General features: G+C 44.8%; 1 protein-coding gene across 3 annotated transcripts in view; it reads right to left on the bottom strand.

The window, feature by feature from the left end:
* Positions 1 to 18,148, bottom strand: part of LOC135388338 (uncharacterized) — a 66,292-nt gene that overhangs the window by 42,193 nt on the left and 5,951 nt on the right. For all 3 annotated transcript variants that reach the window (XM_064617831.1, XM_064617830.1, XM_064617829.1), the window contains one exon: positions 12,692 to 12,899. In XM_064617831.1, the coding sequence (XP_064473901.1) occupies positions 12,692 to 12,899 (208 nt within the window). The remainder of the gene's footprint in view (positions 1 to 12,691; positions 12,900 to 18,148) is intronic.

Below are 18,148 nucleotides of genomic sequence, written 5' to 3'. Positions count from 1 at the left end.
AGTATTGCATTACGGGCTGATAAGATTGGTTGACGCGCACCCAAGGATCGATCAAGGATAGTTACTGCAAACATATATTTATTATTACAGTCTTGCTGTAGAAGCCCTAGCACCAACCGCTTACGATTACATCTGTCCCAAGCGGCATTGAACGTTTGTGTTTATTCGATCTGTCCTAAAAGACTGCCGCAATTATAGCTGTTCGCAACGTACGACGCCCCCAACTCTTGTCCAGCTATATGAAGATCGCAGTCGGGAACAGGACGCACAGCGGACCACTGTCTCTTTTTTTCGCTTCTCTGAACGCACTTGAAATGAAACACTTCAGAATGCACTTGCGGCAGCAGCAGTGAAGTTTCTTCTTGAGCAGATTAAACAACTATTGTTATCGTTACAGATAAGTCGACGACATCCCGTGGGTGTATTTCTTGAGTTCAAACCGGAAGACTGCGGTTGATGGTGCATGTGTTGGTGGGAGTTTTCCTTGTCCCTGCAGATCGTCAGATCTACTTGCGGCAGCAGCAGTGAAGTTTCTTCTTCGGCAGATTAAACAACTATTGTTATCGTTACAGGTAAGCTCGAAGACTGCACCAGGGCGTATTTCATCTGAAACTTGACGCTGCTACAGTCCCAGCAACTTTCAGCAGTAGTTATATATGTGAAGTGCGTGTTTGGTCCTCAACTTTGGTGTCCGTTCTGCAGATAGGTCGACGACATCTGGTGGGTGTATTTCGTCAGCTCAAACCGAAAGACTGCGGTTGATGGCGCATGTGTTGGTGGGGGTTTTCCTTGTCTCGATTCTCTTTGCACATCGTCAGATGCACTTGGGGTAGCACCAGTGAAGTTTCTTCTTCGGCAGATTAAACAACTATTGTTATCGCTAGCGGTGAGCGTATGATCTAATGTATTTTTCACCTTTGTGACTGCTATATTCGACTGCTGCTGTTGCACGTGCATAATGTGACATTTGTTCTTTTGTACTGTACTTCATTTGTTGTTGTCGGAATGAGTGACTCTACCAAAATCACAATGAAAGAGTTACACAAACTACTCATTGAAATGTCGGCTAAGGTTGACGCTCAGTTCACCGAAACGCAACGAATATTTCAAAAATAAGCGACATGGATCGAAAATTCGGTGCTAAACTGGGGGAGCTCGAGAAGTGTGTGAATTTTGTGAGTGACTCATTTGATAGGCTACATGAGGCTCTGAATCACCTGACAAAAACATCCAATGAACATAAGGCCGAACAGGAAAAATTAAAGCAAGAAAACTGGCGCCTCCATAAAGACTTGGTAAGGCTATGGAGGACAGAACAAAGACGGCTAGATGCGACGAGATCAGCTACGGAACTGATCGTGATTTTAATTCGGCCGCGAGCCTTGAGCTCACTTTCTCTTTCTCGCCACAATGGCTTGTTGAACTCTGCCAAGAAAGCGAGCTGACGGATTTCTCGAGGGGGGTAGCGGCTATTGATCGGCGTATATCAGTGGCTTGTGATCAATATAAACGATGAATTGCTTGTCTTCCAAGAAATATAGGAAGTTTTTCACTGCGGTGAATGCAGCCAGAAGCTCACGACCGAGCGTGCTATCTGTATTTTCCTGAATACATTCTGAATCTGTATTTTTCTTCCGCTGGTGAGAGTTTCTTGGTAAAGAAAGCTAGTGGCTGCCAATGGCCACCGACGTGCTGCTGCAAGACCGCTCCAAGTGCCCGACCGGAGGCGTCCACCATTACAGACGCGGGAGCTTCGCAGACAGGATGGAATAACGTTGTTGCTGATGCTAAGGCACGTTTCGCTTGGTTAAACGCGTTGGTTTGCTCCGGTGACCAAACGAGACCCGAAGGCTTACTGCGGGCATTCTTAAGGAGCTCCTCGAGTGGACGGAGGATTGTCGCACAATGGGGGACACCGCCTGTAGAAGTTTACCATGCCAATAAATCGTCGGAGTTGCGTACATGATGTGTGTGTGTGTGGGGGGGGGGGAACTCCTGTACTTTAGTGGCTTTGCTAATCCCGCTGGCATCGACCCGATGACCTAGAAATTCGAGCGCGGGGACTCCAAATTCGCATTTGTCGGCGTTGATAAGAAGACCGTGGTCGGTAAGGCGGTGGAATAACGCACGGACCTCAATCAGTACGTCCTCGGGTAGCACTGACATCACGTGATGAAACTTTGTTGTTGATGATGTGACGTGGCCCAATGTGAACTGGCATTCTGCCTGGCTAAACCACAGATCAGGCCGAGGGCGGATGAAGATCGCGAAATGCGACAGAAGAGGGGCTGGTGCATTGTCGTCCATGGTGAAGAACGTCCGGGTCACGACTATGGAGGACAGAACAAAGACGGAGATGATGTATGTGTTCTTCACGGGAGGTACTGGCCACAAGGAGGTCGTCAGGGTAAGCAAAAACGAAGGGCAGGCCCCTCGTGATATTATCCATGAAGCTTTGGAACGATTGGGCAGTTCAAATGGCATTCGGAGAAACTCGAATAGGCCAAAAGGATTCACGATTGCTGTTTGGGGGATGTCCTCTTCTGCCATGGGTATCTGGTAGTATGCCTTTGTGAGGTCAATCTTTGAGAAAATCTGGGCTCCTGATAGACTCGCCGTGAAATCCGATAAGTTGGGTAATGGATAGCGGTCGGGAACGGTTGCCAATTTAAGTGCACGGTAGTCTCCACGTGGCCTCCAGTCGCCAGTTTTCTTAGGAACCATGTGGAGTGGCGATGACCAAGTGCTGGCTGATGGGCGAAGGAATCCGACGGCTAACATATGATCGAATTCTTGGCGTTCAATTGCCAGCTTTTCGGGACTCAGACGTCGGGCCTTAACGAAAACTGGCTGCCCGGATATGCGGTGGACTACGGGGTGTTTAACGGGCTGAGTCCAGTCCCACTGCGACGATAGGGACGGGAATTCCTTCAGGATCGCGGCATAGGCCGCATGTTCCGGAAGGAGAGTGGCGAAAACCATTGAAGGAAGGCTTGTGGTCACTCCGCTGATGCTAAGGCCTGTAAGAGCGTCAAGAAGCCTTCGCTGGCCGACGTTAACCAATATGTTGTGATGCGCCAGGAAGTCACTGCCCAGAATGCTGTGCGTTGTGTCGGCAACAAGAAAAACCCAGTGAAATACTCTTCTCAAACCAAAATCAAGGGTCAAGGAGCGCCGGTAGTAAACTGGAATACGTGATCCATTTACTGCCCGAAGGTACATAATTGGGCGTCGCTTGCGGTCGGCAACAGAGGCGGGGAGGACGCTAACTTTTGCCCCGGTATCTACTAAAAAACTGCTGCCTCCCGAGCCGATTTCTGACGTAGAATAGGCGACATTCTTGCCGATGATTATGGGAATCGCTCGTCGCCGCTAGTGATCCCCGCGGAAGTTTTCCTGCCAGCCGCAGGGTGCCTCACAGCGCCTTGCGCGATGGCGAAAACGGCTATGGTACCAGCCGAGGTGCCGTGGTGGGGGCGATCGGGCAAGCTCGGAATTTGCACGGTTCGGGCTGCTGTCGCGGCGCGGGCGGGAACGGCTCAGAGGGCGAGGAGAGAAGGAGCGGCGGCGTGGAAGGTTGTCGAAAGGAAAGTCCTCTATAATGTCGGCAAGTCGGCGCACCTGGTGACGTAGAGACGCGAAGTCTGCCTGGCCACTCACAGAGACTGCCGCCTGAGAGAGAGCACCGGGGTCGTTGCTGGGTGACTGGAGCGCAGAGATTCTAGTTGCAAAATCATTGCTTCGGCCTAGCTCCATGAGTTTGTCTGCACGCTCCGCCAACGCCTCAAGAGTGGTATCTTCCGAGGCGGAGAGGACCATCTGGACCGAAGGTAGAAGCTTCGACAGAAACATTTCCCGAATAATCCTGGTGTCGAGGAGCGGCGGGGGGCCACTGAGCAGGTACCGCAGTCGGCGGAGTAGTTGGGAGGGTTTGCAGCTAACGGCTCATTCGATGTCAGCTCGCGCAGACATTCCCGGTCGGACGGAGAGGCTCTGCTAATTATGGTGTTTTTCAAGGCCTCGTAGGGGTCGTCGGAAGGAGGGGAGCTTAGGATGTCTGCGACCTCAACCAGTACGTCCTCGGGTAGCACTGACATCACGTGATGAAACTTTGTTGTTGATGATGTGATGTGGCCCAATGTGAACTGGCATTCTGCCTGGCTAAACCACAGTTCAGGCCGAGGGTGGATGAATTGTGGTAACTTGATCGCGAAGTGCGACAGAAGAGGGGCTGGTGCATTGTCGTCCATGGTGACGAACGTCCGGGTCACGACTATAGAGGATAGAACAAAGACGTCTAGATGCGACGAGATCAGCTACGGAACTCATCGTGATTTTAATTCGGCCGCGAGCCTTCAGCTCACTTCCTCTTTCTCGCCACAAAGCTTACTGCTGATTTAATTTTACTGAAGCAGTACATTCGTAAAAATAATATCGAAATACGTGGTCTTCCACCTCGTGCTGATAAGTTCCCAGACACAGTTATAGAAGTGGGAAGTAAGTTGGGTCTAGAGCTGGCGGGTAGCGGTATCAATGCTGCCCATAGGGTACCGATTAAGAACGCTAACTCTCCTAACATAGTTGTCAGCTTTGTTTCTCGATTTACTCTTAATAGATTCCTGGCTATGGCCAAGCACAAACGGCTGACTACTGCTCACTTTGGATTCGACTCGGGGTTGCCGGTGTTTATTAATGAACACTTATGTCCCGAGCTAAAGGTTCTGTTAGGTAAAACAACCCAACGAAAAAGGGAATTATAGCGGAAGTTTGTGTGGGTTGCGGATGGCAAAATATTTATCAGAAGAACTCAGGGTTCTGAAGCCATCCATATTAACTCCAAAAGCACTCTGATGCAACCTGAGTGAAAAATACATGCAAGAAAGAAAAGAAAGAAAACTCTGAGATAACCCGCATACCACAACTCGCAGCCCCCAATGGACGGATTATCTCCGATGAATAGAAGGATTACCCATTGTGTAGGGTACACCACTAGAGGGCGCTACGAGCGATGCCTCACCACTAGGGGCCGCTGCTGTCGCATTCCGCGGATGACGTCATTGCTCCTTCGTGGAGCATGGTGAGAGATAGCGGGAGGCATTGGATGGCGATGCGAAATAGAGCGCCCCCTTGTGCAAGGCTGTGGTGGCGCTGCGGGCGACAGGACAGACGCTCTCGGTGGCGGCTCTCCACGGCGTTGTTATGGTCTCGTGACAGCGATACGCGGCGTCGGCGGCAAAAGGGTTTTGGGTCCAGCGTTGTGTACGAGTCTTTGAGCGGGTTTATATTAATCTCACTCCGTTTATTGTTCAACTGATGGTTGTTGTTTGAGAGCTCAATTGCTATGCTGTGAGATTGTGGTGTACGACACGCATATATACGGCATACGACGATATAAATAAATACGTATAAACAAAAGGACGTGCACGATAAATTACGCCACATTATTATAGCTTCCCGTGTTGCTACACTTTGCATTATAAAGGCGCTTTCGCGAACCAGTCCGTTCACAAACAGCCGTGTGCATCCCGTCGTGTAGATATTAAACTTGGATACTTTCCTTTTAATTACCTAATAACGCTTTTGCGACTCGAGCGCGTATATTAGCAGGCTCGAGACTCGCACAATATTATTTTGGTGATGGTGCATATGTTCAGACAAGAGCGGAGGAATGTTGTTCCCCCTTATTTGCTTTATGTATTTATTCACTTCAGTATATCATTCTCACATACTAGTTTAAATTTAATTAGCGATTAGTAATACTGCAGTATATGCAATTTAGCACACTACAGTGCTGTAAGATATATTGTAAGCACCTTGGCTGCAGAATCACTGGGTGGATATCTGTAAAATATTAGTGCCTTCTTTTCTGTGGTGGTCACTGTCACTAATAGTGATTCAGTTAAGTGTTGTGCCAATTCCAATGTAAACAGTCATCTGCTATATTGGAAAGTGAGTGATTATGGTCAAACAAGTCTCAATAAACATGATACCTTCTACAATAATAGAAATTTCAAAAACATGTGGTCTGCCTTATTGTTGCTCATGTTACACCGGTGTGTTCATGACCCCATACTGGCTCAGATTTTGATTCGATATCAGGTGTTGCACACTAGATGTCCAGCACGTTGAATATAAAAGTTATGGAAATGTTTGAGAAATTTTAAAAATACCTAGATGAGCATGACAAATGTGCATGATGGAACAGCGGTTTGCAACTTGTTGACATGCCGTCTACCTTATTCTTGCTCATGTTACACCGGTGTGTTCATGACCCCATACTGGCTCAGATTTTGATTCGATATCAGGTGTTGCACACTAGATGTCCAGCACGTTGAATATAAAAGTTATGGAAATGTTTGAGCAATTTTAAAAATACCTAGATGAGCACGACAAATGTGCAAGATGAAACATGCTCCCCGAAAGAGCAATGACGTCATCCGCGGAATGCGACAGCAGCGGCCCCTAGTGGTGAGGCGGCGCTCGTAGCGCCCTCTAGTGGTGTACCCTACACAATGGTTAATCCTTCTATTCATCGGAGATAATCCGTCTATTGGGGGCTGCATTGGAAACAACACCCTCATGTCATATCTAATAAAAATACACACACCGCCGCCCCTAACGCCATCCTTGCTATATTGTCTACACAATGAGTAGGCATTGTATCCTGGGACACACACTCGTTGTCCAACGACTAAGTTTCCGAAAAACTTAGTACGTCATATTTAACATTGAGACTAGACAAAAAAGATAAGGTAAGGTCAAGGTTTCTCTTTGCCCCCCTTACCTTATCTTTTTTGTCTAGTCTCAATGTTAAATATGACGTACTAAGTTTTTCGGAAACTTAGTCGTTGGACAACGAGTGTGTGTCCCAGGATACAATGCCTACTCATTGTGTAGACAATATAGCAAGGATGGCGTTAGGGGCGGCGGTGTGTGTATTTTTATTAGATATGACATGATTAGTTTTGTAGAAGTGACATTTCGTTCCGTGTTCCCGATGTATGTGAAGTATTGCTTGTGCAAGTGGGACAGTCCATCCTTCTTGGTTGTGTATAGCGTTCACCTTGGATAAGTTTGAGAATATACTATTCTCTGTTACGCTTGAAAAATTATCTCTTTGTGTGGCGGGGATCTTTAACATTGATTTACTAAAACCGTGTCAACCTTACACTCAGCTAATTGAATCATTCGGTCTTCGTAATATTATTCAACTGCCTACCAGAATATGTGACACATGTGCCACGTTACTTGATCACATTCTTATAAAGGATCAAAGACTCATCGAGGCTGGTGTGCTCGATATCGGGGTAACTGATCACTGTGCCACTTTTGCCAAGCTACAAGGTTCCCCTGTATGTAGCGCACAAAATTTAAAACGTCCTCGAATTTCACTCTCTCTCTCTTACGCGATAATTTACTCTTACGATAATACTACAAGCCAACTGGTCAGTAATAAAGGCCGTTGACGTAAATGAAGAGTTCACTCTATTTCTTGATAAATTACGATCAATTATTAATGTTTCTAGTTACATTCCTCAGTATCGATGTTTTGGATGTCAGCAACGATTTTAGATACATTAAAGCAGAAATCTTATTGGTACTCAAAGTGTAAGAAATACAAACATAACATATACTACCGTTCGCAGTTTAGGAAATATAGTAATTTGGCAACAACCGAAATCCGAATTCGAAAGAAACCATATTACTCAAACCTTATCTTGAGAAGTTCTGGTAATGCTAGGGAAACTTGGTCTGTAATTAATTCAGTTTTAAAACGTAATGTGCAATGTATAGTCCGTGACGATCATGTAGGCCTAGTTGACAAGTTTAATCACTATTTTACAAATGTTGGTCATGACCTCGCGCGAAACTTAACGCAGAGTGTACTCCCACTCTCCTTTACTAGAATTGGCAAAATAAGTAACACTTTTACGATGAAGTGTTGTAAAAAACCTGAAATCTTCTGTCTCCTCTGGGATTGATGGCATATTCCCGTTACTGTCTTTGACGTTCTCGGTGGCACATTAACCGTCTGTACAGCCATTCTATTGAGGTAGGCCAATATCCCGATATATTAAAAAGGGCCAAGGTTGTTCCCATTTACAAGAGTGGTGATCGTAATGACTATCGTAATTACCGACCTATCTCTGTGTTTTCTGTAATCAACACAATCTTCGAAAACCTTATTAGTGCGAGGATGAATACCCTTTTAGAAAAGTTTCATATTCTTTCTATCGCGCAACATAGCTTTCGGGCTGTGCGATCCACTTCTTCAGCTGTGGTAACTGCCCCTGAATTTATTAATACCACGTTAAACGACAACCCTTTGGTTGCTGGAATCTTTATGGACCTGAAAAAAAAAACACCTTCGATAGGGTGGACCACGATATCCTGCTGACAAAAATGGAGCGGTATGGCGTCCGTGGTCACGCCTTAGTTTTTTACTAGTTACCTGTCTTCACGTACACAGGTAGTCGTACTCAACAATGCTATATCCCAGCCTCGATGTATATAAATAGGAGTACCACAGTACTCCGTTCTGAGGCCAATATTATTTTCTTTATATATTAACGATCTTCCGAGCGGCCTTAAAAATTCCACATGTGTAATGTATGCTGATGATACGAGTTTCTTTATACCTGGCACAAGTGTTGCACAAATTCGATCGTGTGCTGACGGTAATTTACAATATATTAATGAATGGTTTAGATATAACAAACTCACGTTAAATACAGATAAAACTTGTGCGATTGTCTTTCATAGCACTTGGTCTAAATTACAGACCTTCACACTCAACCTTACCATTCACCGGCAACTTGTACAGCAAGTTAATGAAGTTAAGGCGGAATCACTTCTTCAGAAATCTAAGGGCGATTTTCGTTCGCACAAGACACGTGACCGCTCTAAACGATCATCATAACATTGGTACTGAATCTTCTTTTAGCTTATCTCTAGTCAAAGACGTATTTTTTAGAGGACAAGGTTGAGCTGTTGATGTTTAATGAACTAAAGTTTGGTGCGCCTCGAACATATGCTGCCATGTCGATAGAGTGTCGCACACTAAAATATTTGCGAATTCGGGCTGAATACAAATCAACGGATAGTCCTCGAATTCTACAAGATGTGTCGTTGACAACGGCAATACAAGGAGAACACGCCAGTACTTCTGTTTTGAGGGTATTTTACACCGTTTCTGAGCACTGTGCGAACAAACTTTTTCTATTGTCTTGCGAAGAAGTGATTCCCCCTTAAATACCTTGGTGTAATTACCGACGAGCATCTCCAGTGGAGGCCTCACATTTAACATGTCTGTCAAAAACTTTCCAAGGCTTGTTCCCTCCTCTTACTTGCAAGAGAACCGTTTCCTTTTAGTGTACTACGCTGTATTTATTTCATACTTGGTAATTCACATTTGGTTTACTGTACAAAATCATGGGGCCATAGCTATCAGTCCTATGTTGAACCTATTCTTAGGCTACAGAAAAGATGTTTGCGTATCATGACTTTTACAAACCGTCGCAGCCCCTCCTTGACCTTATTCCGAAATTTAAAAGTTCTTCCTGTTGATTATGTTGTGAAACAGCCTACAACTTTACTTATGCACAGTATTATTAATCGTAATTTTCCGTTTTCTGTTCATTTGTTACAATCCAAATTGAGGCCTACCAGAGAGAGAGAGAGAGATTTAGGGAACTTTAACCTTCGAAAGGTCAATAATGTTTATGGCCGTAGATCTGTGGCATTTCAAGGTGTTAAAATATGGAACGCCCTTCCCATAGACACAAAACGTACGCGTAATGTTGAACCCGCCCTCACCAGATTCTGTTTTGATTGTCTACAATAGTTGTGTTCTAATCAGGTTATGTACTCCTCATAAGAATGTTTACATGTGTTGTCCGTATTGTCCGTATTGCTGGACTTGACCACCCCACCGCCGACTATGACCACCCCACCGCCCACTTGATGAAATGGATATTTGAGAAATAAAGAATCTCCCGTGCACCCCCAACCCGTGAGGACCAAACGGAATTACATAAATAAAAAATTACATGCTTACATAAAGCGCTGACCTCGGACACATATGGACACCGCAAAGCGCATGTGAAGAGACTTCCATGCGAGACTTCCTGTTCTCACGTACAGCTTCACTGCTCAACCCTCAAATGATTAACCCTATGGGGAGAGGTGGGTTGGCTGCAGTGTGCATTTTTGTTTAAGTTAGTCATAAGTATCGAGGTACGTCTTGGTTTTGTCATCCTCTAATGACGTAGCCTTCGGCAGAAGGTAAACGGGTAAAAAACGCGGTTCTCCGACTCGTAGGATCTAAAAGCGACCAGGGCGCGGGAGAAGAATTCGCGCGGCATGAAGAAATAAAATAAACAGAAATTTTACTATATAATATCAATGAACGATGTCCAAGATATGTCTCTACAAAATATAAACAAAATTGAAGATGGCCTTTTTGAGAAAAACTGCCCTAAAAACAGCGATTTTCTGGCATGAAGGTACGATTTTCGAATGCGGTAATGGACGAATGGTACGAAGGTAAGGATTTTCGGATGCATAAAGGTACGATAACCCGCAATAAACTAAACGAAAGAGTAAAAAAAAAGCTCTTTCATCTCATATAAGTTTCGCCATATTCGGAAATTGTGGGACCCCGTAAGAAATTGGCAAAGTTGCCCTCGGAGGCGTTTTCGGAATTAAAAAAAATGTTTTTGGGCTTTGCCACCGAATTTAATTGTCTTAAGCAAATCTTAACCACCCATTCTGCCAGTGAAAAAAATTGTTTTCAGAAGAGAGCAGTCGTTCGGAGGATCCAGCGTGCCGAATTTGGAAAAGCTGGAACTGCTCAAATTGCGCTCATTTATTTGGAGCCTCGCAGACCGAGAACGAAATATCGCAGAGACATGCGACCAAGCTTGTTTTGCTTCTTTTTGGATTGGGACTAAGATTTATTTTTTTTTTGCTGAAGAAAATACAATTGTCACCGGCGCCCCTTGGTCGATTATAAATGAAACTACCCAGATATATATCAGGTGGATCGCGCGCTCAACGGAAACCATGTCACGCTTCGAGCGCCAAGTGCTTGGAGTGGAGTATGAAACACTCGAGCTCCGGGGCGCCTGCTTAACACACCCAAAGTTGTCGTCGAGAAGCCCACGGGCGGGAGCATGAGCATCGAGCATAGAATAAAGTCATGAGGAGAAATCAAAGGGCACCTGCACCCCTAGGCACCTGCAGCGGCGGCCACGAGCCATAGCATATTTTGGGACATAATTCCGGCGATTCCTATGAAATGCGAGTAGAGATTGGGTGCAGGGCAAGCTGTTACTTCATGATGATGTAGGAAAACTGAAAGGCGGGACAACACACAGATACCCAGTGAATATTGAATAAACGTTATCAAATAAAACGTTTTTAATAAAAGTTTCTCCTAACCGTCTTCTCATAATTGCACACGAAAACGCGGATTTTTGATATAGTCTGGTCGTCTGTTCTGTCGTATTCCAAAGAAAGCTAAAAATAATTGGATGACCGTTAGTTCCCCGACTGATTGTATTGTAAAGTTCATATTATGTAGACTCTCAGTTCGTAGTGGTACCCTCGAACCCACTGCACTCGTCTGCATCCAAAACTGTGCCAGCTCAACAAAGCATCGAAATTGCTCCAAAACAAATATCGTCTGCTGTTTTTCAAATTGGCTAAGTGCAAACCAAACGTTGTTTCCGAGTGCTCACAGTGAGAACAAATGTGATTTAACTACATTTCATTCAACTTACGAAGCTGTGTTTATCGATGTGGAGCTCACCGGTAAAACGCCTTGACGGATACCGTCTGGCAGCCTCCCAGGGTTTAAGGCCATATTTCAGCTACGGCCTTTTCTTTATGCCGTTGCCTTAAAGGCTGTATGTGTGCCCGTCTGACAGAGGTATTATGTGTTCACTGGATGAATAGTGTGGCAAGAAGAAAAACAAAGCGTCCATTTGGACAAGCCTACGAAACTACACATGGACTGGCTAGCACGCTGTTTCTCGTAACGGCATTCCAAGATCAGAAATCAATCAATAATCAGTGGTGATACGATCTTAATCAATAATGGGAACAAATTATGCATCATATTGGTGGGGGGCATCAGAGTTAGCGAACTTTTTTCATATGCAACTGAAGACTGTTAGGAGTACCATTAGTAAAGAGGTTTCGAGTAAAAGTTGCTCTTAGCACTCTTTTCATTATCGTTTGGAATAGCTTGGGCATTATGGCAGTGATTTACCCAGACCCCCTACCACCCTAACACCACCACCACCACCACCACCAAAAAAAAAAAAATCTGGAAGAGGCCCTTAACACTTTGTGAGATTGTACAACAATTTGTCAAAAACAGGTAAATACAACCCGGTGCGGAGCCCGACAACCCCCCAGCGACGAAATTCTGGGTAAACCGTTGTGTTATGGTTTGTACAAACTCTTTTGTTATGGTTTGTACAAACTCTTTGTACAAACTGTACAAACCCACTTTGATGTTGTACCCCACAACACCATCTGAGGAGCAGCGTAAAAATTGACAACACGAGATCATTCGCGGTATGGTTCTGTAATCGTCTTTGTCGTTTTACCATTTTGGCAACTGATAATGGCAAACATCGGCTGAATAGCCCGCTTTGCCCGTACAGGGGTCTGCTCCACCCACCTTTCACTGATATCAACTCCATACTTGCTGGCAGCAGGGTGGTCGCTGGCGAGCTTCAGAATCCATTGCCAGCCAAAGGAGCTTTGGGCAAACGGTGTAGGCGTCTCCACTGGACGGTAGAAATAGAAGGTACACAGGCCCGCGGGTGGAACTACAGTGTCGGTGGTCAGACTTGGGTCTCCGATCACGCACACCAGAATATTCCGTGCTGCACCGGAAGAGAGAAGGTGGCAGAGGTGACATAAACCCGTCATGTTACAAAATATCCTCAAGCGGGTGCTTTTCGCAAAAATGTCACCTTGACGTGGCCCCACGTCATACTCAACGTCATTTTGAGGTCATGCGACGTTTTAGCGCTGGCCGACTTCCTTCCCTCGGCGCAAAACAAGAGATGAACGTACACGTAATTTGCCAGCGAAGCTATATACTGCGCTTTCTTCCGCGATATGGTTACCCATTTCTCTTGTATACAAGTATACATCGCATCGTCTGAGTGCGTCTTAACGCGGGATCGCAATCACACCTTTGGAAGTGGTCAACAGTACGAGGCCTTATGCGCAATTCGGATAAAAATTATTACCGAGGCCGAAAGACGTTCAAAATGGCGGAGAGAAACAGCAAACGATCTGTTTACAAACGGTTTGGCCGCCGCCGATCATAGGTACGGTCATCTTTAAGGCCACGTGTGTATTGTCGCTTGTTGTGATGTGTGGCCATATGTGTGGACCTATTTCAGAGCGCATTGCGTTCGCCGAGCACGCTTTCCTCTATGCAGAAATACATTGGAGGGCACCCCTGCGGTGTCAGAGACACAGAACTGTGTGCTCTAAAATGAAGTACATCGTAAGAAAAATGGGGAGTCATGGCGTGTCGTTTCCGCGTTTTACCCCCTGTTCACCGGCTCTCCCCTCCCTCGCACCTGTTTTACTCCGCCATCAACCGTTTGCGCGAGAAATGTCCGCAAAAGGTGCACTTTTGTGTCGCCAAGTGCAGAAGAGAACCACGTGATCCCTGGCGCAATACGACTACCCCACCGTTATCATTGCCGCGAAGAGTTCGAAATTAACCCTACCTGCCGTAACTATGTGAGTGTGGTTGACAAAGAGGAGACCGTCTCTAATACGTTGCAGTGATTGCCAACGTGAGCAGCACAAACACAGCTTGAAGTTGGTGAAGCTTTGAATCAGCAGTTCAATGTGGTCATTTCACTTCGGCGTATCCAGTTTTTCCTGTGTTTTCCCAGTTTTTTCAGTTGTTGCTTATCTTCCGTCACCCCCTGTGTGTCAACCAGGTGGGTGAACACGAAACTGACAACCGGATAGCTGGTCCAAAGAGTGCATTGGTACTCTGCTCCGCGCAAGAAATATGTAAACCGAAACCAACTAATTCCTGGGAAAAATCACTAAGTATCGACGCTTTCTTTTTCCCCTTGGAATATTTTCCGCTGTAGGTCCCAATGCGTAAAACAGAGGTTCCGTAAGCGTGCGAAGTAAAATGTAAAAGATACCATGTTCAATTAGTGAGTATAATTATTTATATCCAAATGAGCTGCTCACCATATACTCAGTTTGTGGCCGATGTCCCAAGGATCTTTACCAAAAAGAAATTTCTTCGATGGCGCCACCGTTCACGAATTATTCAGCCGGGGGATTTTCGTGAAACACCCTGTATATGCATTCTTATCCGCTAATCCATTCACCATGTGAAGTATGATCTCAACATTAGGTAGGACAACGTTGTATCAACTAAGAATCACGGCAAAAAGAAATATAAAGGAATAAAAATAATAACTGCTCCCACGCCTTAATAATAATAACTGCTCCGGCATGACGGAGAAGCTATCTCTGACGTTAAAAGTAACCGGCCTTGGAGTGAGCAAAGGATCTAAGAGAGCTTCTCCATTGTGCTGGTACTGAAGGCGTGGAAGCAATTGAACCTCTGTATGCAATAAGTGGATAAGTCGATTTATCCCGTTTTTGCTATTTTGGCTGCAATGACATCTACATACCAGTATGTACTTGGCAAAGGAAATTTAGGATGATATTGCAATTTATTGGCCCGCTACAGGAGCGTAACAAACGGGAAACGCATCCATGTCAATGGGACGGACAATCAGATCAGGGCCCGTTTCTCGGTTTGAGATTTTTCGACTTATCCCCTTATTGCATACAGAGGTTTTATTATTCATTCTTTTTTTTTTTTTTGCCGTGGTGGTTAAAGTGCCGTGGTCTCTTAAAGAGACGTCAAACGGCTTGCAGGGTCTCTGTCTGGCGACAGTTTGACGCTTTTTCTTCTTCTTTGTTTTGTCTTTTTTTACGCCTGAAATGCACCCCCGTTGAATTTAATAGGCAGAAATATGATATGTTTCAGATAGCAGGCCTCCCTGCGAGCCGTTCTCCACTCAGAACACGCTCGCTTCGTATAGACCCTTTAACCGACATTGATTAACTAACTTCATAGTTAGCGGCTTTCCGGCAAAAGTGGTGTAGCAGAATGGGGCTCAATCCTCATTGAAAGCCAGTCGGATTTTCAATAACACTGGTGGAGGAAGCACGTACGTTGAAATATCCATCGCTAAATTTTGCTATGCAAATGAGTCGAAACCGACACCGCGCGTCTCAGGAGCGTGGGAAGCACACCATTTACTCCACGTCAGAGGGCCACGCGCTCTGCAGCAATGGAGGTGATTGGAGTGTGTGCTTCGCAGCCCAGATAAGCCTATACGACGATGAAGGCCATACACGCTGTAAAATGAACTGTATCGTATAGCACGCTCCTAGCCAACCACCATCTTGAATGACATCGTTATCTGCCCTGATTTGCTGGAAACGGGAGGCGTACGGCGTTTTTGTGACAATTATGAACTTCATAAGTGTCACAAAAAAGGCGTACGCCTCCTATTTTCGACAAATCACGGGAAAGAACGACGTAACGAGGTCATTTGAGATTATGGTTGGCTAGGAGCGTGCTATGCGGTGAAGTTAATTTTTAAGAGTGCACCTCCACAGGCGCGCGATTTGGGTTTCGGCTAATCTGTATAGCAATTTTCGACTATTCATATTTCAACGTACGTGCTCGTCACATGATTTTCAAACAATAGAATTGTTTTCGCATACCCAACTACTCTTTTTTTTTCTTCCTCAACGAGTCAGCTGTTCTGCCGGTGCCGCTCCAATGACATCACACACGCTGGGGCAAGAGATGTGATGGACATTACGTGATGCCGTTATGGAGAGACGGGCGGACAGAAAAACGCTCTAGGCGCTCTAACTTGCGTGAAAAGAATTCACAATCCCTGAGTAGCTAATAGAGTGACGAGCCGAGAGTGACGTTCAACGAAAGAACTACACCAAGAAGAACGTTCGATGTTTACGGGGTTGTCACTATAGCCGTAAACATACGGTGGGCAGAAGTAACATGCCCAATTTGTATCGATATGTGCCGCTCCACTGACATAGAGAAGACTGCAGTCAAGCAATGCAGTTTTCGTGCCTTCAGCAGGAGTGTAAACCCTCAGCGATTCCAGTTGTGATGACTACTGAAGATCCCCTACAGCATTTCAGAGGGATTACGTCTGGTCTCGTAATCTCTAATTTTTTGTTGTAAGTAGTATCGATTCAGGTCTCTCGCAAGAGGAAATGGCACAGGAAACTGAAACCAAAATGTAATTCAGTTACAGTTACTCTAAAAAATGTAGTTGAGTTACCCTTGAGTTGCTGCCGGCGGTGTCCGAAGAAACTAGACAGATATTACAATATGGTCCGCGACATACTTAAACGTAATGCTGTTCATGCCAGAAGTTCATAATTTACGCGAAGAACAAACTGATCTGAGCATTTAAGTGAACAACGTAGCTCATACAGAAAATGGAAAGTCGGAACAGCATGAAGATAGCACATCTAACGCTAAAATAGCGTGGATGGAGGCAAGCCGGTGGATTATAATTCATGATTGGGGAAGCCTGAGCTTGGGCACCTAAAAGGACGAGACAACACCAATACCTCTTGTTGGTGTAGTGTTGTCCCCTTAAGTGCCCAAGCTCGAGCTTCCCCAATCATGCTCGTCTAACGTAGATTTTATATGAGCAGGCATCTAGCACCAGACATTATACTCATTACTAAATTGGTGCCATGAATACCACATATTAAAACAAACTTATGAACTAATATGTTAAAAAGACTACATGCACTCTTCTAAGAAAAGGTATGGCAGAGATATAACGAAGGTATAAATCAGGGCTAAACTACCATATTTATCCCTCATCACCAACCTCTATACTCCGTTTAAACAATGTGAAAGGGTACAAATAGCCGCTATACCGCTATAATAATACCTTCCAGTTGAGGGTATAATACGGCACTTCTCTCTTACGTTTATACCTTCTACATTTTGTATAGCTGTAGCTTTGAACCTGTGGTGTGATGATCTGTAATTGATGATATGATTAATGATCTGATTAATTTGTGATGATCTCAGTTATGCAGTAACTTATTTAAGAAACACAGTCAGTAATACAGTTGTATCTTATTTGATAGGAAGCGAGTTATAGCAGCGTGCTATTTGTTCCTAAAATGACCAAATTTACGTGTCCTCACTCATAGAGTTGCTCCCCGGACGAAGGCGGTCCCATATTTTGCGAAGCCAGGATCCATTATACGAGTATCTGTTCTCCACCAACGCTGCTATTTGCGTAATCTGCACGAGCTCTCATTTCCGTTTTATACCTGCTGTTTGTGAATATGAGTTTGTGGGCACGTTTATGTGCGTGCGTGTCCAGGTATTTTCTTCCTTATTTTCCTTCTCGCGGTAGTTGATGTTATTAAGGCACGTGTCGCTCACTATTAAATATTCTTTTGTTCCGATTTTCTTTCGAGCTGGATTAGGAAAGTGCCACTCTGACATAGCGCTGAAATAAATCGAGCATTCCCGTTTGCAAAGATTACACCCCGGGTTTAAAAATATACCTCAAAGTGAGGATATATGTTATACTCTGATGTGCAAATAATATAGCTGCAGAGAGGTGTAAAGTTACTATACCTCGAACGAGGTATAGTGTTTATATCTCAAAAGGTATGCGCCCTGGGACAAGCCATTTATACCCTGAAAGGTAGAACATTTTCTAACAGTGAAATTGGTTGAGGTTGACCAGTGTGGAATTGAACAGTTACAGTGAAATGAACTTTGTTGTTAACCTTGTTGAGTAGGCCATGTTTTAAATGAATGCTGAAACTGGTGCGGCTCTAAGAAAAATGAAAAACCTGATCCCAGCAGAAAAGCCTCAGCCTTTGGAAAGAGGCGATACCACAGAAATTTACAACAGAATTGTTAAACCACGCAGAAGGTAACTCTGCCTTCAGTAAAGGATACAGGAAAGTGTATTTGCATTACAGCTACAGTAGTGTATTACTCGATAAGGAATTAATGAGCTATTACTTTACTGCTCTGGTATAGACTTAA

This window comes from Ornithodoros turicata, chromosome 3 (assembly GCF_037126465.1).
Source record: "Ornithodoros turicata isolate Travis chromosome 3, ASM3712646v1, whole genome shotgun sequence".
NCBI classification, from domain to species: Eukaryota; Metazoa; Arthropoda; class Arachnida; order Ixodida; family Argasidae; genus Ornithodoros; species Ornithodoros turicata.
The sequence above is the reverse complement of the archived record's forward strand: the minus strand, read 5'-3'. Positions and strand labels throughout refer to the sequence as shown.